The sequence below is a fragment of the Rousettus aegyptiacus genome, unplaced genomic scaffold (assembly GCF_014176215.1).
Source record: "Rousettus aegyptiacus isolate mRouAeg1 unplaced genomic scaffold, mRouAeg1.p scaffold_m13_p_10, whole genome shotgun sequence".
In the NCBI taxonomy this organism is placed as follows: Eukaryota; Metazoa; Chordata; class Mammalia; order Chiroptera; family Pteropodidae; genus Rousettus; species Rousettus aegyptiacus.
The window spans coordinates 47,279,529-47,305,387 of NW_023416285.1; the positions used below are offsets into that span (position 1 = coordinate 47,279,529).

A 25,859-nucleotide genomic window follows, 5' to 3' on the forward strand; every position below is an offset into this window, starting at 1 on the left:
GCCATTGCATCATGATTCACAGCTAGAAACAAAGCTATAACTTTACCTCTAAGCACTGTATTACCTGCACCCCAAGTTTTGTATGTTCTGTATCATTCAGTTCAGCTTTTTCTCATTTCCATTGTGATTTCATTAATCCATTAAATATTAGGAGTGTTTTGTTTCAATTCCAGACGTTTGGGGATTCTTAGGTTTTTTATGTTTATTTCTAGCTTCATTCATACTCTGAACGGTTTCAGTGTTCTGAATGTGTTGGGCTTGCTTTATGGCTTAGTGAATGCTCGATTGGGTAAATGTTCCATGTGTCTCAGATTTCCCTTCTGGCATTAAGCGTGAGAGGTTTTAAGTATAAAGTAACCAGTGAAGAGTTAGCTCTAGTTCTTATTTTCCCTCTAGTTAACTCTTCCCTTGATTTTTCGAAATTTAACTATTGCTTCTAATTAAAAACAGTAGGAAAAAAAAAAACAGTTGTATTCGCCTATACAATTCTGTGCTTTTCTCACCGACGAACGGAGACGCTGGCCGCCGCGGTCCAGCGGTGCTCGAGCGGCCCCGACGCCCCTGCGGGAGCAGCCAGCCCTGGCCCGCAGCCGCGCCACCGCCCCAGCGGAGGCGGCCCCAGCGGCGGCCGAGGGGCGGGGCCCGCCGCGGCGTGCTGACGTCAGAGAGGGCTGCGACACCGCCTGCCCGCCGCGGCGCTGACGGCGGTGGCCAGTAAGTGCACGGAGTCGGGCCTGGGCAGCCGCGGGGCCGTAGGACCTCGCGCAGCGTCCGCGGGCTCCGGGGCGGGGGCTGCGGCCGCGAAGCCCCCTCCCCGGGGAGGCGGGGCCTGGCCGAGCTCCCCAGTTGGGGAGCGGCGGCGGTCGGGAAGGATGCATCAGAAGCTGCTGAAGAGCGCGCATTACATCGAGCTGGGCAGCTACCAGTATTGGCCAGTCCTGGTGCCCCGCGGCATCCGCCTCTACACCTACGAGCAGATCCCCGTGTCTCTCAAGGACAACCCGTACATCACCGACGGCTACCGGGCCTACCTTCCCTCCAGGCTGTGTATCAAAAGGTACAGTCTGGCTGCGTCCGCGGGGCGCGCCTGGGGGAAGCGCCAGCGGCCCGTCCTCCTCACCTGCACCCTTTTTATCTGGTCTTCCTGGTGCTTTCTCCCACTTTTCTCCGTGCCCCTCATTTCCTGCTGCCCCATCTTTTTCATTCCTTTCTGCCACCTCTCTTCTCATTATCTTCCCTCTTCCGCCGTGGTACTTGATCCACAGAATAATAATGACAGTAGCAACGATCATAATTACCAGCTCTCCTATAGAGGCTTTGCTGTTTACAAAGAGCTTTTACATCCTTTATCCCTTTTGGTGCTTATTGGGATACACGTTGGAATTGACCCCACTGACAATGGTTGAGCAATATTTGCAAGGGCATATACATAAGGTTTGTTTATTTTTAGAGCAGCCCTATGGAATTTCAGGTGTTTGGGGTCAGATAAATGCCTGCGTAATAGGAAACAAGTTTACATTGCCATATATATATTTAGAAACCCCTGATTCATTCATTCGTCGGATACTATGGAGCTCCTGCTGGGTGTCAGACACTATACCAGGTCTTGCAGAGAACAGCAGACATGCCCCTTGTTCTCATGGCGGTACTAAGGTCTAGCCCGGTACTAAGGTCTAGCCGGGGTGACACACAGTAAGGAGATAATTACACTATTACATAATAACCGCTGTGAAAAACGCTGTGTGGGAAAAGCACTATACCAAACAGAGCCTATACCAAACAGGCACACCCTGCACTAGAGCACTACAGAAGGAGTTCTGGGAAAGAGATTTTTTCATCTAAACCTTTAAAACCAAGAATCCTTTGAAAGCCTGGGTTAAAAAAAAAAACAAACAAAAAACTGAAAAATTAATGTTCTAATTCTTAAACTAGCTTTCTGTTAAAACTCACTGTATGTACTTTAAGAGAATTGACATGTAGATTTTGGTTAGCTCCAGATCACTAGTGAAAAAAACCCCAGTGCTGGAATGCGGGCTATTGAATTGTGTAAGCAGTAACCACATGTCTGATTCTTGATCTTCTTTTCAGCGTGGTTTTTCCCCAATTCCTTTGCCCTGCCTTGAAAGGGGTTCTGTGACTCATAGTCACAAGGTGACATTACTGTCCATCCCTTCTTGGCTTTAATGGAAGGCCCATAGGACTCCACAATTAGAATCCTTAGTACTCCTTTCCTCCCTAGTGCCTCCTGTGCAGAAGGTATTTCATAAGAAATCAGAGCTGGGTCCTGCCATGGATGTGAAAGTTCCCTAAGGATAGAGCAGGTAGTGAATTGCCTTAAATATTTTATACCCAGCTGATGTTAGAGTCCAAAACTTATGGATCAAGAAGTGAAATCTAGTGCTTTAGAACTTGGGCTGTTGAGTCAAAAACAAAAAACAAACAAAAATAACCTTGGATATCCAGATCTGCCGCTTAAAAGGTATGAGACCTTGAACAAAAGTTAACCTCTCTGAGCCTTATTTTCTCCATTCGTAAAAATGAGGGTGATCACAATAACTGCTTCAGAAAGTAATAAAAATTAAATGAGGCCCTACTTAGGGCCTAAGCACACAATGAATGGTGACGTCATCATGATCATTGATTTCAGAGCTAAACAAATGACGATGATGATTGAGATTATTGATTATTGATTTTGAAGCTGAACAGAGCATGGGCCTAATTTCTCATAGAATAAGAGTAGATCCTCTACTGGGGATCTACCTTATTCTCCCAAGTGTTCTTCCCACCAGCTTGGTTTTTTCCAATTTCAGTTTTTGCCCTCTTTTTTTTAGCAATCAAGAGTGACTAGGACAGATTTTTGAATGGAAGGAGAGGTTTTGTATGTCACAACTGTTCTGCCAATACTTCGTTAGTTGGAACGTGCCAAGATTGTGCCTTTCAGTTCAGTTAGTTGTGTTATACTGAGTTTCACAAAATGAAAAGTTCCGAGGCAATAGGCAGAGCATAGTATTGATTGTCAAAACAGTCCTATTGTTAGATATGTTCCCTCACATTCCTGCACCTTACCCCCGACAATATGAGTAGTCTTTATACTTGATACTAGTGCAGGATAAAGCCTGAAATTAATGATACAAGATTCACTTTATTCTTGATGATCATTCGATATGCTGTTTATGATGTGTGAAAATGGGAAAATGAGAACCATGGTGACTACTGCAAATTCAGTAGGTAAGAGTTACATGTTAATGCTTACTAAGAAGAATTCTGAATCATTGACAATCAAAGGCCTTAGTTTAGAAAGATTAGATTTTTCAAGAGTATTTTAATCTTTATTCATGATGTCACCGTTCAGTAAATCAGATGAGTTCTATCCAAAGCTAGAGAAACATTTCACAGAATTAAGGAGCTGGAAGGGACTTGCAGCAGCCCTAATGTAGCTCTCTTGTTTTATAGATGAAGAAACTGAAGCCAGAGAGGTTAAGTGCTTATGATCACAGAGCTAATTTATTATAGAGGGCGTAGGTGAAGGGACAGTGAGCCTCTTGACTCGTGGTCGGAGTGGTACACTCCACACAAACCTGTGTTTTTTTAACTACTTCAACTCAGACTAGTCAATATTTGGAAAGAGGGAAAATAGTACTGATCTTAAAAGTAACCTCTTATTGTTTCTTATAAACTCATGCCACCTGGAAATTAGTTTGGTTTCAAAATAGCCACAGCAAAGTTATTCTAGCATGCCTATCTTAAAGGACATTTCCTGGATCAGTTTGTATTTATTCTGCCTCTCTCAAGTCCATTGAACTTTGCATTTGCATCGAATAAATACTAAAAAGGTAGTTTAAGTTTGTGCCTAACCTAACACTTAAGTTTTCTGATACCTGTTATCGAACATCAAAGTATGCTAATTCGCATCCAGTTTAAATCTATACTTTCATTTCTGTAGACATTTAGCATCTAATTTGAGCAAGATGCTGTGCTTAGAACAGTGGTGTCATAAAGGTGAATGGTATCAGCTCTCAGGGAGTTGATAGGCTGGAGGATGAGATGGAATTTATACATAAATAACTCTAAGGAAGAAAATGGTAAATATGATAATACAGTTGAACATCCCAGGATTGGTTATGGAAAAATTTAAAGAAAGATTACTTAAACTGCATGGTGTATCAAATTTAGAAAGACCAAGATTGGGTCAAGGGCATAAAGTAGCAAGTGTTAGGTAATCCAGAAAACTTGTCTCTAACCTTTAAAATGCTGACAGTGAGCTAGCCACTATGAATCTGAGCTGCATGTTTTGTTTTGTTTTCCAGTTTGTTTATTTTATCTAATGAGACAGTAAACATCTGGAGTCATTTGCTGGGTTTCTTTCTCTTCTTCACACTGGGAATATATGACATGACATCTGTGTTACCTTCAGCAAGTGCTTCCAGAGAAGATTTTGTAATTTGTTCTATTTGTCTTTTCTGCTTCCAGGTAAGTTATTTTACAAACACTGTTATTGATTGGTAAAGAGAGCTTTAGTCAGATAAGCTTGGGCAGGTAATGTTATTTCACACCCACCACTTGCTTTAAAGAGCCCCAAAATAGCATATAGGTTTAGCTTATTTACTTTCATAAAATAAGCACCAAAAGTATATTTTATAAAAGTGTATTTGGATGCTATTATTGAAGTATATTAGAAATTAAATAAATTTTATAGATTGAGAAAATTCTTTTGTTTCCTTTTCCTTTTGAGACATCTCTGCTTTAAGATTAATATAAGGATAGGAATCTTTATATTTTCTGGCTGAAATAGAATACTTGTGTCTGCTGAAAACTTGTTTGGGAAGACTTTTCATCTCTTTCCTTATTGATATGTCAGTGATTTTTGTGTTTTTTTTTTTTCCATATCATCTTAATTTTAATGTCTTGTTGGTATTGATTGTTTCTATTGCTTTAATGTTAATTTCAGATACTTTCAGTTTCTCCTCCTCTCTTCCTCTGGTATTTGTTAGCTCCTTAGCACCTTCATTTTACTTCAAGGATCTGTAATAGTGCCTTTAAAGTTACATTTAATAGTTTTGTAAACATAATTCTAAAAAAGAAAACAAATAACCAAAATCCTGTTGACATTTTTTTTTTTTAATTTAAGAGTGCAGAAAGTATAGGAAAACATAAAAATAAAAATAAGTTGTCATCCCACTTCCTCCTCCTACAGGCCAGCACTCCCTGTAGTTAACCTGTTGCTACCCTGTTTGAAGAGCGAATCTGGGAGCCAACTGCACATATGTTGCTTTCATTATGACCTTCATCATGTGACTCAAGTTAAAATTTTTTGGGGAAAAACCTTTAGACTTAAATGACAAAGAAGCACAGGGGGAACCTCTCCCTTCTTCTTTTTTCTAATTCTAGTTTCTGGAATATTTTAAATTTCTTTGAGGAAAAGAATATTCTGTATTTTTGTATTGTTGTTATTAGAAAATTCCTTTTTCTTTAAGTATTTTTAAAAATATACTTTTTCTCAGGTTTAATTTGTGTCCTTATTGGAGCCTAAACATCTGTTAGAATCCATCTCTAGTTTTAAGATGAAAATAAGTAAATTTTTTTATAGTTCAAAATTTAAATGTATCTGATCAGATTAAGATATTCTTAGCAATCATTAATAAGCAAACTGATTTCTACTCCCCTGTTATACTGGTGTTACCTGCTTTTATAATCCCACATGTTTTCCTCTAGCCCTAGGCCTGCCCTTTATCCATTCAACACCGAGCAACAGCTGATGTTAGTATGGGAAATACATATTAATTTTCATATCGGTCTAAGAAAACAATACATTGCAAAACTATAAAAATTATAGCCAATTGCAAAACTATAACAATTATAGCCAATTAAGAAATACCCAACGTGTTACAGTGACATGCCCACAGTTATTCAGCAGGATGATAAAATCCTGTTCTACTTACTGGTAGTTCAGTGATTGTTCTCTTACATACCGTATGACTTGCTAAAGATAAACAAGCACATCTTCCCTACTTAAAAATATAATTCATGTTATTTTTTATGAAATTATATTTATAAATTGTTCACCCAAGTTTCTCAAATTCTTAGAACCAGCAGGCAGCATGATAAACCATAAATATATCTATTAATATTGATTTGTATTTAATTTTTAAAACATAACTTTTTTTCCTTTTCACATCTACCTATTTTATATGCTCAGTGCTTTTCTCCCAACCAGCTTAATAGAGTACATTCTGAATAATACAGTGTGGTTTCAGGGACTTTGAACTTTCCCAGAGGTCTTTCTATTTTAGAGAAGAGTAGAATCTAAGAATCTAAGAACACCTTTCCCTAGATTCAGTTCATGTACATTCAGTTCAACAAATATTTTTTTAAATGCCTCTCTGTAGCCACACACTAAGCTAGTGCTAAACAAAACCAGCCTGTGACAAAGATCAGGTCACCAGGTAGAAGGGCAGCAGGGAGAGTGTGGCAAGGTATTTAAACAAACAACAACAAAAACGTTTTTATAAAGGTCTAGAAGTAAGAGACATCTTAGCACTTTCTGGACTTATAGGTCTTGGTCTTTGTGGTTGGATCCTAGGACAATGGAGAAAAATGAGGCTGGAGAGATAGGTAGGAGCTAGATACTGAGGTTTTTGGTTATCATGCCAAGTAGCTTAGATGTAGGATGTCACACTCTATCTGTTTACCTTGATGAAGTGACATGTTCCACAAAAGGAAATTTTCCAAAAAACTGAAACATGCTCAATTTGCCAGGTAATTTTTTTGGTCAATTTTTTAAAGGAAGTGTTAACAATAACATCCCTTTCCAAACAGGACATACTGAGCATAGGTTAATTTAAAAAATTCAAGGCTCTCAATGCTATATATTATACTTTCCTTTTGATTACTGTAGTTTTTCTCATTTCTCTTTTATTTTTCTTCTCACGAAGAAATTAACTTTGTTATTTCTTGTTATCACTGTAAGATATCCTCATGGACAAATTTAAGCGAACAAAAAGGTATATGGAGGAAAATAAAAGTCAACTTGAAATTCCATTTCCCAGAGGTAAACACATATGACACTTGAGTTAAAATTTCTCTCGACATTCGGGTAGGCACAGCTGCCTCACGCCTGCCTGCCTACCTACCTGCCTACCTGTCCACTTACTTCCAAGCAGTGATCATCTCTATTTGCTGTTTTGTGTCACTCAGCATTGTGACAGTGAGATATTTTCCTGTCAATGAACCTATGCACCTTGATGTTTTCTGGATTTACTATGTTTAATCTCAAGGATAATCCGAGAAAACAAATAACTAAGCTTCTTAGAATTATGTTTAATTAGTCAGTAAACTGATTTATAGCTTAGTAGCCAAAGCCACAGACCAATAAGGATTTTAGACAGTGGATGCAGAAATGAGATTGTAGTTAGGTATATTGTTTTGAATATTGATATCGAGGCTATGGGGACTGGTTAGGTTTGTTTAATGACCAGGCTATACAATAGCTAAATGACTGTTTATCTGTCTTAGCAATTGCTTTCAAAATGTCTATTAACTTGACCTACTTTATATTGTTATTGTCCTGTTTTGTCCACTCCCGCTGTCACTGGCCTAGTGTAGGCTCTTGTCATTGCTCCCTAGGGCTACTCCTGTAGCCTTTTATCTCAGCTTTTCTGTAATGGTACATTTAAAATCTTCAGTAGTATAACACGTAGCCCATAGTATTGAAATTAAAACTCTTTGCTGTATGGGACTTGTCATAATTGTGTCATGAAGAAGGCCACATGATACTCCTTAATGGTTCTGCTTTTCCTATGGACACCTCCACCCTGAATAAACATGCACGTATCTTTATCTATGTCCTTGATGAATGCCAGGTCAACCTCTTAAGATCCAGCTCAGGTGGCAGCCCTTCTGGGCAGCTTTTCCTCCTACAGCTTTCATCCCACAGATGCAGACGTACACCCACAGAGCCAGTATCCTCCCTCCTCTATTTCCTCATTGTGCTCTGCACTGACTTTTCCTATAAGACTTCTAACATCACCATTACATCTCTAAAAGTAAGTTTCATCTTTGTATCCCCAGTGTATGACAAGCAGCAAGTATTTAGTGGCTGGAGGGAGTTCAGCCATAGAAACTTTACCAATTATCAGAGCAACTGAATGAATCAGATTAGCTTTGCTCTCAATGTAGCAACCATATAAAGTCAGCAAAAGTCATAATAATGTTTTTTTCTTGGACACAAAAAAACAATGTTTAATTTATAACTTAAAACTAAACTATACAATGAAATCTTATACACGCATAAAAAATATTAATGGGAAAAATCAAATTGCAGAACAGAATGTGTAATATGATTCCATTTGAATTACATTAATCTAAAAAGGTACATAAGTGTTATGCGTATGTAGACTTCTGTAGCATTGGTATTTGATATTGAAAATATCTGAAAGGACATAATTGCTACAGTGCCTACCTTTGGGGAATAGATTTGAGTGGGAGGGGCTTATTTTTTACATCATGCAGTTATGTTCTTTGATTTATTATTACTTATATAGTAAATACTTTTTAAATAGGAAACTCATTCATGGATCAAAATAAGCCTGTTGATATTTTTAAAACATTTGTACTGTGTAATTTTCCTATTATTGTGCTTTTCATTTTAAAATTTTATACAATAAAATAGCTATCATTTTAAATTTATTTCTTTATATGATTGTAATCCTGTCTTACCCATTGGGAAATTGAGGCTTAGAGAAAGGACATAGCTTACCTGACTGTCAGGCTCAGAGCTCGAATCCAAGCACAGGTCTCTGACTGGAAAGCCTGGGCTTGAACATCACACATAGGTTGGTTTAATTTCTTTTTGTGTCACTTTTGCACTATAACTTTGTTTTGTTTCCCTCTTTTTGTTGTTTCACTTTCACTTATTTTTGTTCTATTTTACATAGGTCTGTATGCTCTGCTCTGTAGGCTATCATCTTTTTTCTTGCCATCGATCAGAAAAAACCTGTCGAAGATGGATGGCATTAGATTATGCAGGAATTTCTATTGGAATCCTGGGCTGCTATGTCTCCGGAGTATTTTATGCATTTTATTGTAATAATGTAAGTAACTTAAAATATTTTTCATTCTACTTTTCATATAGATCTTGGATTTTCTTGCTGTGGCTTCTTTGAACTTCTGATTCAAGCACATAATTAATTTATAGGAGCAGAAGAGTTTTTTGTAGACCTTTGTCTCTAGACAATACTGGAGAAAACTGTCAAAAAACTGCAGTGTAAAACTAGCAAAGAAAAAAATCATCAATTTGTTTTGAATGTAATATTATATATTAATTGTAGCCACTTGCACATGAGTCATTTGCTTTTTAGGCCTAATTAGTTTGGAACATAAGCATGTAATTAAATATATATGCAATTAAGTTGTTATGAATTGATTTGATTTTGGTAGTTAAAATCAATTCATGTCTGCTCAGCTTTCATAACTTGCTCGTTTTGCATGAAACTGTTCACATCTTTTAAAAAATTAGAGGGAACATACTGATAACTAGGAATTTAGTGAATATAGTAATGTAATACTTGAATTCTTTTATTTATCTTATTTCTCTGAGAATATTTTCTGTTTACCTCTCTAAACATATCAAATAAGCATATTAGACACTTTTTATAAATCTTCAGAAAAACTTGAAATCCAAGATAAAGAGAAGAGAACTACTGAAGCTAATGTAGTCCATGATCATTTAAAAGAAAAATTGTTTTTTTCTCTCTTGTATCTAAATATTTCCAAATAATCAATTGTTATAGTGGCTCTTTACCTTTTAAGGAACACAACTCCTTGGAGAATGAGATTATAAACTATGGACCCTCCATATCGGCACTAGCTAACCAAACAATTTGACATGATGTCAAGATGCTAAGAGCCCCACAGAAGTCCTTGGAGCCAAGGTTAAGAACTGTCCTCCGAGATGAACACTTTTGAGCTTCAAGACCAGCTTTTCAGCTGCTCATTTAGATACCTCAATATTCTATAAGCCCTTCAAATCTAATATATTTTTAAATGAACCTTTTTTAGCCTCCTTTCCCCTCGCCTCCATTTTCTTCCCCCAGCACATACATGCACGCATACACACACAAACACACACAACACATACAGATCATCTTTGAGTATTTGTTCCATCAGTAGAACCCATGTGTGTGGCCTTTCATACTAGCAACAGTCAAGCCATCCTCTACTGCCCTCTCACACATCCAGTCAGCCATTAAGACTAGTTTATTTCGAAAAATGCCTCCTGGATCCGATGTTCACATCCATCTTCCTTATTCAATAAGAATCCAAGCCCCTACTCTCTCTTTGAATCAGACATTTAATATCTTCTAGCTGTCTTCCTGCCACCTCATTCTTTTCTACATTGATGTCAAAGTTATCTTTCCAATAAGCCAGTTTGAAAAACAGCCATGTCATTCCCTTTTTAAAGAACTCTGCTATTCCCTCAGTGCCAAAATGGTAAATTACGTTCCAAATACTTAGCCCAACAGTACATCTTTTATCCTCCATTCTCAGAACTTCCCTGGTGCAGGTGCTGGTTTTTTTTTTTTTTTTCTTTTCCTTGAGAGCTCCCTCTTCCCACAAATGTTATGTATTTCTTAAGACCCAGCTCAGATGTCTTCTCCTATGTGAAACATTTTTTAGCTGCTCCAGGAAACATTAATTGCTCTTTTTCTGTGGTTCTACAACAGTCTATTAATAATGCAGTTAACAGTACTTATCATTAGATTATAATCATTTGTTTACATGTCTGCACCTCCCATAGTGTGTGAGCTCACCCACTAGGTGAATCGTATCATAGTCATCTTTGTTTCCATAGGACTAAAATGATCTGTGACATATAATAGTACTCAGATGCTTTTTGTGATAAACCTGGTTTCTTACCAGCTCACTTTGGAATTTGGTTTGTCAACCTGAGAAACCTAAGGGTTTTATGGAACATGCATTTTTTTAAGGAAGGAAGATAATCATGTTTGTAAATGAAAATACCAAGTAGAGTTTGGAATGTGTACTATAGAAGCCAAAATTACTTTTTTCTTTCCCTATTGTTAATAAAATTTGATTTCCTTCCATTCTAGTATTGGCGTCAAGTGTACTTGATCACAGTGCTCGCTATGATCCTGGCAGTGTTCTTTGCGCAGATCCATCCCAATTACCTCACACAGCAGTGGCAGAGGCTCCGTTCTATCATCTTTTGCTCTGTTTCGGGATACGGAGTGATTCCTACTCTTCATTGGGTTTGGCTCAATGGAGGAGTCAGTGCTCCTATTGTCCAGGTAGGTTGAGTGTTATCCATATTTTTCACATTTTTTGTGTCCCTTCAGTTTTATCCCTTTTGGGTGAAGTAGTAAAATCAAGCCAACTGAGTGGGTCTTTGTCATTTGATAGCATATTTATCAGTGCATATTAATGCCATAATTTCCACACCTATATTAATAAGCATACTTTGCAGGAATAGAAGCTAAGTATAACTACCATTTTATTCTGACATGGCTTTCTGTGAAATAATACATTCTTAATTCTCTTTCTGTCACCCTTAGTGTGTAAGTACCTAAGTCCTTACCTGTGGAGGAGGACTCACACCTCTCTAGCATTGTCAGCTGAGGGAGGGATAATGCCAGTGCTCATGCAGGTACAGAAGTAGAAGCAGTCGGGTTTTATGTGCATGTGTGTTCCAGATGGGCTAATCCTGAGAGGTAGGGTGGAGTTGTGTCCTAGAGGACGGGGGCGTTAAAAGGATTTTTTTTTATTGGACCTGTTGAGTTTCACATATCTGAGCAATGTAAAAGTGGAGAGAGGTTATAGAATTTAGGTTAGAGTTTGAGGCTAGTGATAAAAATTTGAAAATCATTGTATTGGTAGTGGAGCCATGGAAGCACATTTTACCCATTGAGGAGAATATGTTGAGAAATAAGAGCTATTTGAGTAAAGTGTTATGGGGAACAGTTGGAGTGCATTAGGAAGAACCTCAGTGAGAGCACCATAGTATTCTTGAGAAGAGGATTAGAGATAAGACTTATGTTCTTACATATCCATATACAAATGCTTTAAATATGCGCTAGAGAGTAAAGCTGAATTTTTAACATAAGTAAGTATGCCCCAAAATCTACCAGAAATCATGTACACTCATTGGCAGTGGGAACTTCATCTGGAATATGGTGATGTAAATGCAGGTTGTATTCAAAAGAACCAGATTTTTTAGAAGAGGGGGCACTAATAGTAGGCTTATATGGACTTGCATGAAGTTGGCAACAGCATGGTGGTAAACATTTGGGTATAAAGCTGAGGAAGTTCTGTGATCCAGTGTATTGAGTGATAGGATCTGTCTGGCCACTTTGTCAACTTGAGGACAAAGGTAATACTTTCTTCCTAAGATTAGGAAATTGGGAGCAAGATGAGACAATACTAATGAGGAACTTCATTGATCCCGATATCTGTGAAAACACCATTTTCCCTGAAAATAAGTAAAAAAACAATAGGGAACAGCCACTCTAGATTTAATTTGTACCAGAAATGAATAACTGTTTGTTGACATAGAAGTGACTAAAATTTTAGGATGAAGTGACACATCCCTTTTAAGTTTATAATAACAAAGAAAGAGAACCGGACTCATTAAAGTAGTAGTTTTTAGAGAACTTCAGAAAAAAATAGGAATTTTCCCATGTTCAGAAATCTTAAAATAGAACTATGGCTTAGGAAGATAGTGGTTCTCAAAGTAGAGAAGCAGAGGGAGACTTCTGGAGAAATTCTCCCATAAACTCTAAATTTTAAAAGATGGAAAGAACAGCACTTAACCAAAGAGGAAAAGTTCCAGATGGGCTAATCCTGAGAGGTAGGGTGGAGTTGTGTCCTAGAGGATTTGAGAAATTCAAGGTTGATTAGTCTGAGAATATAGGACTTAGGGAGTACTATGATAATTCTCAAATATTCGAAGAGGGAAGAAAAGTAATTTGTCTTTATTTTTTAAATGGCTTCTTGGTAAATTAGGTTTATAACCAGAAATAGGAACAATATGTATAAATTATAGGTGGCTGATTATCTTAGTGCAAGGAAAAGCTTTCCAACAGACCTGTGAGATGGACTGCTTCATTAGTAGATATTCAAGAGGATCATTTTTCTAGGATGGTGGAACAGATTTCATTATTGGGCCGAACCTCTTGGGTCTCTCCAGCCAGAAATCCCTGGTCTTTAGTCTCTTTGCTATATACCTGAAACTAATATAATATTGCATATTAACTGTAATTAAAAAGAATTTTTTTAATTCAAAAACAAATGAAAATTCAATAATAATAATAAAAATAATAATAATAAAAAGAGTAGTTCAGGTCCACTTTAGAATTGGCCAGCAGTAGGCAGGCAAACAAATGTATATCCACACACAAGGGTCCATTTCGGATCCTGGAAACTATAGCTCTGATTTTTAAATTCCCATATGCATACCACCCATATATACCTGTATTGTAGATGGGGTTGTAGACTGTAGGACCTTCAGCCTCATAAAGATCTAGCTACTTCAGTACCCTAATTTTAGGGCACTCTGTGTGCTCCACATCTGTGGACTGCTTCCTGTAGTATTGAGAGTGAGATTTGTATTATTGGAGACCGTCAGCAAAAGCAATTCAGATTTAACAGACTTAAATTCCACCTAAAATTTCTCATCATCTAGGAATTAGATTTATAATGAATTGAAAATTCAGTCGCAGTAGGAAGATCTGTAAAAAAATGTTTTGCTTTTCAGGACTTTGCACCTCGTGTAGTTGTGATGTATGTGATTGCTCTTCTTGCTTTCCTATTCTACATTTCCAAAGTTCCAGAACGGTACTTTCCAGGTAGGTACTTTTTAGAGTGATTTTGTTACTTTATTCTAAAGTAAAGATGGTTGAAGTAGATGCTTCAGGGCATCAACACTTAGATATTTATTTTTTCAATATTATCGATTATAGAATGACTCTCCTATTCTCATATGTTATCTAAAACTTTAGCTTTCAAAGAGTTTTCATAGACTTTTCCTTTTATACTCACAATATAAATTGAGTCCAGTAGGTGAGATTAGATTACCACCATTTCTGGCTTCTTGGCACCTAGCACTAAGAGGAAAATAATAAAAGTTAAGGGTCTTCTTGTTCACAAGATATACACAAGCTAGTCATTTAAACAAAGGACAAGTTCCCTGGTTCTTCAGTCCAGAGAAAAATTTTCTGACAGAAAACAACAAAGAGGTCACTGGGTAGAGTGAATGGTGTTCTCCAAAACATGTACTTGCTTGTTTAGGAGTCAGACTGCTTGGAATCAAGCCCTACATTGAATCCAGTTTATTTTGCTACATGAGCAAAATAAATTACTCAAGCTTTCTTAGCTCCAGTTTCCTTATCTGAGACGTGGAGATTATCCTTTCTCTCATGGAGTTATTGTGAGGATTAGATGAGAGAATGCACATAAAACACTCAGCACTGTTCCTCACAAGTAGTCGAGCATTCAATAAATGTTAGCAATTATTATTGTAATGATGTCCCTCAACCTTAGTTCCATAAATGAAATATGTGGTTTCATAAGAGACAGGGTGATACAAGTCCAGTTGAGCTTTGACGTGAGTCAAGAATGACAAGAGTACATTAAGTAGTGATTTTTCAATTTGTGAAGCCAGAAGTAGGGGAGTAGTTTAAATTCAAACTTGAGACTTGCTCCTCCTTTCTCCTGGATTAAGAATCACTTCCACAGTGAATCGAGATAGGATTGTGTCACTCAGCATGTGTGTTGGAGAAGAAAGGATGAGAAACCCTGGTGCAGACCATGAATAGCCCCTTAAAACCTCAGGCATTCCTGTGTCCACTGGGTTCACCACTGAGTTTTAATGAGACTGGAATACAAAGAAGAACCGGAGTGTAGACTGTAGGGTTCAGGAACATAACTAGGACATGCCCCTGAATTGAATTGAAGATCACTTATCCTCCAGGCAGGGCCAGAATTTTCTTCAGAAAACAGTTCAAGTAAATATATTTTTCTGTCACTTTATACATTTTTTTTTTAAATTTGTTTTCTCTTCATCCCTGACACATATAGAATATTAAACCATGAAAGTTCTCATGTCTTTAGGCCTTAATACATTCAGAGTTCCCAGTTGTGTAATACAGGACACTTACAAATGGTCAAATGTTACGAAACTTAACTTTTCTGCAAGATCAATTTGACATAAAATGTGCTCCATGTAGCTGAATGTGTGGTGGCGTACAGTTACCTTTGAACAATGTTAATATGGAGACCATGAAAAGTGAAAAGTCTACTGATAAAAGTGATAGTCTCAGATGTTCATGAACAAATGGCTTAAAAACCTTCTGGCCAGTCCTCACTTAGGACCTGGCATTTTTGGTGAAATGGTGGTGAATACTGTAAAATCAGAAAACAGACCTATGAACTTACTTTAAGGTCAGATTAAATTTTCAAAAATATATAAACATCACAATGATATTTGATGAGTCCAAGGATCCCCCAGATGTCCATGGACAGAATTAAGTGGATACTCGTATTGCAATGTAATCAATTTTCTTTGTAATCCCGTGTATTTTAGATTGTTAAAAATGAGTCCGAGCTTCAGTAGACTATCAGAGGGGTCTGTGACACACACACACACACAAAAATAGCTAAGAACCCTGCAGAAAGAATTCTGTCGACTTATACTTTAAAACCTACATGTTACACTGATTATTATTCTTGGTAAGAAAAAAGAGAGGTTAGAAATATTTACATGGCCATAGAAGCTCCATGAGTAAGAAAGAAGTTACTTACATTTGAATTTCTATATTTCTGTATTTCGTTATTTATTTTTCAAGAAGCTTCCCATGTTTTTTAATCTCCTTAGAATTTAACTTTTAACAAAAGAGAAATTAAATAGTTCTCCTAAGTCATATATGAACTATGAACTAATCAACCTTAACCCATTACTAATTACGTGTTGCAAGTTATTTCATTAGTCTAATAGCACAAGATTCAGGTCTGAGTTTTCTCCTTACACACATGGTTGAAATAAAAAGTGCTTCTAGCAGACTTATATCCAAACACAACAGTGTATCTGCTTCCAGTCAGCTCACTCCATGATTTATAGCATTTTTTTTTCACCAGATATATAAGTTTGGATGTGGGTGAATAGGGTCAAATTCCTGAAATTAATTAACCAAGTTAGATTTTAAAAATGCACTCAAAATAATATTTCTAAAATTTACCGGTGTACTTTATAAATAAAATCTCAAAATTAGAACCAAATATGAATTTATACTTAAAACAGTAGGATCTGAATTAATCTCAAGTCAGTCTCCAGGTGCTCTGAAACTGCCAAAATCTTTTTGCTGCTGAGCCATATTCTAAGGCCAAGATAGAAAGGTATTTTCATTTTAATATCAAAGTATTACAACCAGTATTCTTTTCTCTCTACCTTACTTTGCAGGACAACTAAACTACCTCGGATCAAGCCACCAAATATGGCATATCCTTGCAGTAGTGATGTTATATTGGTGGCATCAGTCAACAGTGTATGTTATGCAGTATAGACATAGCAAGCCTTGTCCCAACTATGTTTCACATTTGTGAATTCAGGTATGGCCACCTGATTTATTCAGTTGTAAAGCAATACATAATGGGGAGTTGTATACCCCAACATTTCTAAGATTCTCGTTAGTTTTCCTTTTTTCCTCTTGTTTAATATATCATGAGTAATACTTTATAAAAATGGAAACTGAGCTAGGACAGTTTGGGAATCTGCTTTACAGGCCCTTTTTAAAACCACTAATTTGCTGCTTGTACAGAAAGTGAAAATTCATTGGCATTCAGAAGACTCATCTAAAGAACAATGAATGTGAAACCAGTGTAGAAATAGTATTCATTTTACTTAACACCAGCTTAATTTCCTTAGGAAGGGCTCACCTCCATTATAAAATGGAGTCATTCTGTGTGATTACTTTAATAGAAAATATTTACAGTGGATGAGCAAGTTCAAGTGCCTAATCACGGTGAGGGTTATGATATAGCCTGTGCTTAACACAAGTTAGGATAGTGATTTTGAATCATCACTAGCCTTTAAATACATGGTTTGTGAGAAACTGGCACATATTTCCTTTCGCTGTAGGTTCCCTTCTCCCTAGGAACACTGGATTTTCTAGTTTGCTGAAACAAGGACTTTAAACCTCTTCTCCTTTGAGAGAGGAGTTGAGAAGAGGAAAAGAACTTGCATTGTCATTTCCCATCAGATAAGAATCACATGAAAAACTGATTACACGATCAGGTGACAAATTTTGTGGTCTAATAACCAAGCAATTAGCCAGTTAAGCTTTTTAATTTCAGATATTTAAATCCATATAGTAACTGAACTCTTGCCAGTGGGTTGCAGATTTTTGGTTCCAAGATTCCTACGGCAGCAGAGCTTTCACCTCTCTGAATGTGGAGTCCTGAATGTCCTGACGATGGGGGTTCCCAGCTACATAGGTGCTACCTTCAAGGCCATAGAATCCAGATGGCCAGTTTTGACCCTGAAATGTACCTTAAGCCTTAGAACAAAGTCGTGCAAATGCCCCATTTGATGACGGATTATTCATCTGTGCTCTGGTTCTTCTCTGTGTATGCATGTGTTAGCATCATAATGATGTCAGAATATTGATATATACTAAGATTTGGTCCTAAAACATTAAATTGGCTTTTTTATTATATATAGGTAAAAAGTAGATCTCAATGACCTATATCATACAGTAACACTCTTGTTCTTTGGTCTTTTTCATATGCACAATTTCCTTAAAGCAGCCATTCATAAAAATATTTTGTTAGAATATAAAATATTATCCAAGTTTCTTAATGAGTTGCTTTAAATGCTGGTATATCTTCAGAACCTTGGAATTACTAAATATCAGAAGTGTTGACTGACAGTCAACACTTATTCCCCAAATGCCATTTGTACGTCTGATATTAGGAATGTTACTTTAATGTGCCTCAGTTTATGCATCTGTAAAATTTGATATTTTTTAGTGTAGTGTTTTGGGAGTAAAAATTGCTGTGCCTAAGCAAGGAGAATTTTCCCCCAGTAGGCTAGGGACGCACTATTTTGTACCCATATTATGATGGAACACTACTTTGAAAATGGCTGTTTTCTCATAAGGCCACAAATTTGACCCGTATGCTAAGTAATAGAAGATTTTGTGTGAGGATAAGGATTTATTTTTCCTAAAACATCCCTTACTGGCTTACATGATATTATTGCTTTTAAATATTTTGTTGTTTTGGCCAAACAAAATACATTGAATATAGTTGATTTTAAAATGAAGAAGTCTAGTTTTATTAGGTCTAGGACCATATTTGTTGTCTTCTCAAAAACATATAGAACCTTAGTTTCATTTTCTTTTAATTTTAAAAATAGTCCTGGCTTTTTGTTATTGCCTGAATTATTTAATACTTGCCACCTGAATTAATAGATAAAAGGAGCATAATGTATTTAAGACTTTTATTTTTAATTTAAAAGGTCTGACTATAAGGAGAATTATATACCATGTAAACATTTCATCTTTTTATGAAATTGTTAAATATTGTAAGAAAGCTGTCCTTCCTCATTCTTATCTTTACTATGATGTATTTATTACAGTGTAGGGAATGAATGAATGTGGATTGCTGTCATCTATAAACACTTCTGTATATCAGCATTTATTGACCACCTACTGTGTGCACATCACTACTGGCAGAATGTTTAAGACATTAACATTAAAGAATAACTATTTAAAAATTGCCTACAAACCTGAGCCTTGTAATACTGTATATTTAAGTTATTTTTGTGTTTATAGATCTATTAAAATAAGATTAAAAGTATATTATTCAGCTACAGTAGTAAAAAGACTGGTTTTAATTTTACCAATGTGTAAACTATAAAAGCTCTTTACCAGCAGACTGCATTTTAAAATTATCCATGGCTGTTTTAAATTGTCTATAGTGATTTATAAGGTTGTAGTTAACTCATTTAAGAGACAATTATCTTTCTATATAAAGGCATTTTTAAATAGCAAGATAGTGCTTGTTTTCTGTTATTACACTGGATTCAGTTCTTAAGCTGCATGGCAAAATATGTATTATGTAAATAAACTGGGTTTACTAAATATATTCAGTGCTGCTTGTCATTCTTTATAATACATAACAGCTTCAAAATCGTATTTTAGAATTAGGAATGAAGATTCAGGGAATATCTGTTACATCTTTTGATATCCTACCTGGACAAAACCAATTTGAAGACTGCGATTCACTGGCATAAAGCTGAGAATATTGGCTATATCTTACATAGGATGTTGGAGCTGGCCTTCTTTAAAAAGGGATCGCTATTCAAAATAAATAGCTCTAATTGCAGCATGTATTCATCTCTAAAGAAGTTAATGATAGATGAATCTGAATGGTGGTACATTCCACACTTATTTTTATATAACATTTCTAATTTGTGATTTTGATACTTTGTACCATTTTTTTAAAAAAAGACACAAAGCCCTATTTTTCAACATAACTTTAGATAAATGTTACCACTTTAAAAAGTTCATTTATAACGAGATGAATCTTTCCATAAGCAAGCAACCTAAAGACTCTAGTTTGTGGAGTAATACGTAAGATAATATGTATTAACACCAAAGAGTCCATCAATCCAATAAATAAGTTTACTCTTTAGCTTGCCAAAGCCTCCTTTCTGACATAATCAAGGATTACACTATTTTATTTAACCTAATTTTAAGTCACATGTTACATTTTTAAAGTTTAAAAAATATATTACACATAACGCAAAAACTATGCCTAACATTCAAAAATTACTTACGTTTTTACTTTCATCTTAAGAATCAGTAACTGTAGTGCCTGAACAAATTGTGCCATTGTTTTTGTTGTAAAAATGCTAGGTCAAAGTGGGTTTTCTTAAATCCTTAAGAACAGAGATCTAATCCTATTCATTTTTCTATTCCCACTAGCTGGTACATAACAGGAGCTTAATGTCTGGTGTGAATGAAAGAACCAAATAGAAGTTTATGTCCAAAATTTTTAATAAGACAATAATGAAAAACTCCAAAGTCACTGATTATAAAGAATATCCAATCCATTTGGGATTTATTGCATTTTAAAGAAAGCAGATTATTAAAACAGGTATGATAAATACAGTAAGAAAATAACTTTAAATTTCAAACAAAACAAAGTGAATGGGGAACAATTCAGTCAAGAATAAGCAATATCAAGGCAGTAAAGTAGTAAAATCAGTTAGTGCTTAATTAGATATAGGAAGAAGAAAAAAGCAACTGGTTCTATCTCATAACAGTTTCCCAGCTATATCTGAGGATAGAAGTTACTTTAGAAAATAAGTTTTGTTAACAATTAGAAATATAACAAAGATGTAAATCAGGCTTATTAAAAGTTAAAGTTATTTGCTTAGTGGTACACAAAAGGCTTCAGAAAATTCAAGTTTAACAAAAAATGGAAGTGTAATCAAAGAAAGTGCACTTAAAGCTGTTTGCCAGCAATTAAAAAGTAGTTTACTATTACTATACTGCTTACTATTGGATGACTTTTCAGTCAAAAAAAAGAGTGTAGTAATAAAAAGAATTCTCTTTCAAAAGTAGCACAATACATTTTTAAATAAAAATAACCCCAAATGATGACCCTTTGCATTCTCACGTCTACCTTATTTAGTGGCTTTTTGTAAACCCTCACTAGGAGTGAATGTTCTTTTAGTAAAATTGTGGTTGCAATTCCATTTGAAATTTAAAAATTCACATTGACTCCACGGAAGAGATGTGGCATGTACATGCATGTGTGTGTTTATATATTTTCTTAATATATAAACACCAGTGTGTATAAAAGTTTTCAAATAAACTATCATTTGTTATTCTCACAGTAAATGTCATCTCATTCTCACAGTAGATCTGTCAGCTCAATATTGAATCTAAAATGATGAATAATTTTGCTAAAAAGGAAAAAAAAGTTGACTGCACATTCTATGTATATTAAAGCGAAAGTACCCAAACTCCTCAGGACTAGTAATATTTATATACATTGTACCTTCTAGCGATGCTTATGTGAACTACCAAAATCTAAAATAAACCAAGCAGAGTAGCTCAAGAGAAAACTGCTCTGGCTGATGACCATCAGAGCAGAAGAGTGGGCTCACCTTAGTATTTTCCACCAGCAAGATGAGGACAATCTATCCAGCAAGATGAGGACAATCTATCAAAAGGTGCATATATCTACAATTCCAAACAATGCATCCAAACACACACACACACACACACACACACACACACACACACACACACACACAGTGGGGCATGTCAGTGGAACAATTATACTATTTCCCCAATAGATACTTCTGAATAAATGTTCTAGTCAGTTAAATTGTCATCCGGCCTACCACTGTTCTTCCTCCATCTGATATATATACTAAGCAACTTTCGCTTCTTAGCAGATACATTCTTCAATGCCATAAAAGCTAATCTTTTTAATACTAACATTTTGCTGAAGCAATATTAAAATAAGCAAATGGTCCACTTTTTAAAAGATTATTCAAAATCAATAATTAAAGCTGTTAGGAAAGAAATAACTTTGGCCTCAGATTTTTACTAGCTTCATAATATTTTACCTCCCTTAGTGATGTTCAAGTATCACAGGCTTAGAGTTATGACTATTTAACATGCTAAAGAAGCACAGAGGACACCTTACTAATTGGAAAATAATTTCTTTTCAACTTTCTTTCCATAAACAAGAATTGGACCATCCTATAACAGAGCCAAACTTTTACTGAGTGCTGTGTACCAAGTGTGCACTAAGCTTTTTCATATGCCTTGGAAGCTTTATTCTCATAATTCCATAAGGGAATGACCTGGGCATCAGCTATGGGGAGTGACTTACATCCTAAAAGTAGTGGGAAGAGATGAAGGAAAATGGAAAGCAACCCTAATCCTGTACTCCTTGGGGAAATACCTCTACTTCAACACAAAGGAATTTCCTCATCTCTACTCATCTCTACTACATTGGGTACCCTAGTGAACCCCATGTTTCCTCTGAGTTGTAATCTCAAAAGAGGAGAGTCACTGGGCTGTTATATAAGAAACATAAGAATGTAAATATTTTAAACAATGTCAAAGTTGCTTCCTTAGAATATATCCAACATTATAAGCCAAAGTGTCTATATCAGTGTCTAAATCATTTAAATTTATTCAGTGTATTAAAAAGTAAGTGTAAGCAGGGCCTTGGTATCAGAGAAACTCTAGGTATTTCATGTTTATAACCCATGGAGATCACACCATTTCACCCACTACCTCTTCTAAATCACAAAACTCATGAGGTCTAGCAGAGACCAAGGCCCAGGACTCAAATAGTCAAAGAAGCATACTGTGCACACATCAACCAACAGATTTTCATTAAAAATATATATATATTCTGTTTGATACAAACCTACTGTAGTTCATGAATTTACCAAGTGTAATCATCAACTCTTCACTTTTAAAAGAAAGTATCACTTGAATCTACTTTGAAAAGTTTTAAAGAACATCTACTTAAGCTTTTGCATTAGCAGTATTAAACAACCTGAGAACCAGGGGAAAACAAAGGTGCAAATACAACATTTGCCTTTGGCACAAGACAAGTAATTGGTGCAGGTGGGCTCTAAAAGCACACTCGTAGGCAGTCATGTGATGCGCAGTCTGCCTGTGCTGTGATTCAGATAGTGCTTCCCTGCTTGTCCACAAATTAGTTTCTGTTTTAAAATGTAAAAGAGAAGCAATAAAAAATGATTATATGGTATAGTTACACATACTTTGCTTCTTTCCAAGTTTAGAACTGTGAAGACAGGCAAACAGTTCATCCCAACTGGGATACTATAATTAAGAGCTTCTAATAAGATTACTCACAAAATACACTGTAATTGGATTCAAAAAGTTCATTTAAAACATAGCAATCAACGAGAATATCAGCTGATAGTTTCCACCCCTTTTTATAAATAGCTTTAATAGTTCTAGAAACTTCTAAACGTTAATTTGATAGGGAAAGACAGTTAATTATAACTTAAAATACTTGCAGACACAAGAAGCACAGATATGGTAGTCACATTAATTCATATATGTAATATCTATCTTATTAAACAATTTCTATAAAATCTCAAGTTTCTAATTAGGACTTGTGGTATTAAAAAAAAAAAAGGCAATTTGGTAGCTGGGTTCTTGTCACTAAAGACATTTCGATCAACTAGCAGAGTTAAGACGCTAGTCATTCATCATACCTTATAGCCATTTTAAGATCTTGTTGGATCAGTGCAGAGGTACTTGCTGCAGGATACAGGAGTCCTGCCTATAAGGCTTTGTGGTTTTCGCTGTTCTGTGCACTTTATTAAATCTACACCACCCCCAAACCTAACTAAAAAACTGTTGCTCATGACTTGGGGAATTTTGGGGGAAGGTGGTAATTTAATAAAGTACATTATTAAATGCAACATGATTTTATATTGTAAACGTCTTAAAAACTCAGGGTTTCAGCTACATATTTTTTCCTGAAATAAAATATCTATATAACCCTTGTCCTCACTCCATTTTCTCAATAACCTCCTTTATTAGCAATAATGAAAGTTTTAAGCAAGAAGCCATTCAAAAGCAGTATATAAAGTGTTCCTTAAGTAGAGTGTTTTTTCTCTTCTGTGTAATTTTTTCTTTTCTATTTTCTACATGTCAGATCTCTTTCTCTTTAGTTTTTCTTTCAGGCTTCCATGTAGATATTCCACATTAATGGCACTTGTTTTTAAAAAAGAAAAGTTTTAGGCACAACAGTCAGTTACTTCTGGCTCTGCTTTGTAGAGAAAGGTGTAAGACTAAAGTCTCTGCACTCTCCAGACAGTAACTTTCTAATTCTTAATGAGAACTAGATCCTTGCACACTGTGTGGAAATGAGAAGAGACCTTAAAAGAATCCACAGATGTAACCTGTGCATGTACAAATAACCTTAGTCTTAAATGCTGGATTCTAGAATGAGCCTAGGATACATACATGAAAGTGACATTCTGTTATAAAAATAATGACACAGCCTTCCAGTCCCTTTTCGGTGGCCATACAGCTGGAAAGCTGCCACGTGCCTCCCCTGGATTTCTGTGCTGACACCAGTAGCTGAAACCCTGGGTCCGAGCTTCCAATTTAGCTCCCTTTTCTCCTGCGTGGAAGAGACACCAAGTCACTACGCTTTGGAGATAACTTCCTTTTTCTATTTGGTTTATTTAAAAATTACCTATTCTGATTGACCTGTAAGGATATATGATATAAAGAGCTATACAGATAAATTTTTCTAATTCATAAAACTATTCATACTTTTTTGAAACAGGGGTTAATGCCAAGAGTCTGTCCGAGTATCTACTGTTTAGAAGGAAATGGAGCAGCACCAAACGGGTCCAAGTCGACGGGCTGGGGCTGCGGGGGCTGATGTGAAGTGACGCTCCGCACCACGAGTTCTGTAAAGGGCACGGCACCGAAGTCGTCCATTTTCAACGTGTCTGCACTGTGAAAAGACCCGTGGAGTGAACTCGGTCTTGGCCGCCCAGGCAGCACAGGATTGTGATCCGCACGGATGTCGCTCAGGCCCTGATGTGAAGCATGCCACGGCAGGTCTGGGGGGTGGAAGGGTTTGGCCCCAAAGGGGTCCAACAGACTCTCTTCAGAAGGTAGGACATTCCCTCTGTCTTTCCCGTCAGTCAGCGCAATGCTAATGTTCTCCTTGGAGTCTGAGATGGTTAAAAATTCGTTGCTGCTCTGGGAGTCTCGGCGGCCCACCTTTTTGTGCCTGCGGGCCCTCTCTGGGGTACGGTAGGTAGGCTTTGCAGTCTTCTTCGTGCTGGTCGGCGTGCCATGGTGCCGCTTCCCATTACTTTTGGACATATCTTGCTTTGTACGCCTTTGGCGAGACGACAGTTTCTGTAAGCTACGCTGTTTGACTTTTTGCTGCTGACTCCCAGTTATTTCCTCAAAGGGCACAAGCCCAAAAAGGTCCTCATGGCTGTCAGCTTTACTTGCAGATGTGGGAAACGGCTGAAATGGAGTGGAGCCAAATACATCTACACGTTTGGGACAACCGGGCAGAGTCTGTGTCTCAGGCCCCACTGTACGGCCGTCTTGTACGTTCACCTTCTTGCTAAAGGGCGCCTTTGTGAATACATCAAATTCCTCTTGCTCTAGTCCCACAGCAGGAAAATGTGTCTGTTGAGAGAGGTTCTTTTCACTCTCTCCTTGTTGGGGCTGTTGAGCATGCACTGCAAAGAAAGGGACAGCGCCAAATACATCAAACTCCTGTCTGGGGGTTCTCACCCCAGCATCAGGAGGTACCTGGGTTGGGCTGAGGAGTGTTACCGTGGGGTCTTGCATTGGCCCACTGCCAGACCTGTCTCTGCAGGCAGGGCTCGTGTCGCTGTACTGTGCTTTGGCCTGCTCGTAATCAGAATCAGAGCTGGGCTTCTCTTCTTCTTCCTCATCTTCAGAATCCATAAGGAGTGGCCTATGACCCAGATTTTCTGGTTCAGTGTCATCATCATTGAAATCCCCTTGTTCCCCCTGAAGAACTTCTTCATCCTCTTGCTCTTCCTCTTCACTGCTCTTAGGAGAAGGAGGATCTGATTCAAAATCACTTTCAGATTCATCATGCCCCTTCTGCATTTGACCGTGTACTGATGAATTCTCTGAAGTTTTCTTTCCAGGCCGGTGGTCTTTAGATACTGGACTCGCCTTTCTATTCTTGATAGGGTTTGCAGGGCTATTTTCTTGATTCATGGATGAATGCTCAATTTTCTTTTCAGGAGAACCTGCAAGTTTACA

At 36.8% G+C, this 25,859-nt stretch overlaps 2 protein-coding genes across 6 annotated transcripts in view; one reads left to right on the top strand and one right to left on the bottom strand.

Annotated features, from left to right (window-relative positions):
• Window positions 1–697: 697 nt before the first annotated feature.
• On the top strand, window positions 698–24,478 carry PAQR3 (progestin and adipoQ receptor family member 3). Of its 4 annotated transcripts, none has more exons than XM_016154427.2 (7): window positions 705–1,057; window positions 4,308–4,470; window positions 8,934–9,089; window positions 11,109–11,306; window positions 13,769–13,859; window positions 16,469–16,617; window positions 24,379–24,478. In XM_016154427.2, exons 1-6 carry the CDS (start codon window positions 873–875, stop codon window positions 16,609–16,611), a joined length of 936 nt encoding a protein of 311 aa, XP_016009913.1. In that variant the 5' UTR covers window positions 705–872; the 3' UTR covers window positions 16,612–16,617; window positions 24,379–24,478. The 4 variants fall into 4 exon arrangements, with proteins under 4 accessions (XP_016009911.1, XP_016009913.1, XP_016009914.1 ...); XM_016154428.2 differs by lacking the exon at window positions 24,379–24,478 and adding an exon at window positions 19,998–23,213; XM_016154426.2 differs by lacking the exon at window positions 24,379–24,478 and adding an exon at window positions 17,147–19,155.
• BMP2K (BMP2 inducible kinase) overlaps window positions 20,105–25,859 on the bottom strand; it is a 112,591-nt gene continuing 106,836 nt past the window's right edge. For both annotated transcript variants that reach the window (XM_016154424.2, XM_016154422.2), the window contains one exon: window positions 20,105–25,846. In XM_016154424.2, coding sequence (XP_016009910.2) covers window positions 24,408–25,846 — 1,439 coding nt within the window. In that variant the 3' untranslated portion in view covers window positions 20,105–24,407. The remainder of the gene's footprint in view (window positions 25,847–25,859) is intronic.

What these genes read in the sequence shown, in the direction of transcription:
- PAQR3 (XM_016154425.2), top strand. Translation starts at nt 873, where the DNA reads ATGCATCAGAAGCTGCTGAAGAGCGCGCATTACATCGAGCTGGGCAGC. An exon ending in TCCAGGCTGTGTATCAAAAG is followed by an intron (nt 1,058 to 4,307) that starts GTACAGTCTGGC and finishes TTTGTTTTCCAG; the next exon opens with TTTGTTTATTTTATCTAATG. An exon ending in TCCAGAACGGTACTTTCCAG is followed by an intron (nt 13,860 to 16,468) that starts GTAGGTACTTTT and finishes CTTACTTTGCAG; the next exon opens with GACAACTAAACTACCTCGGA.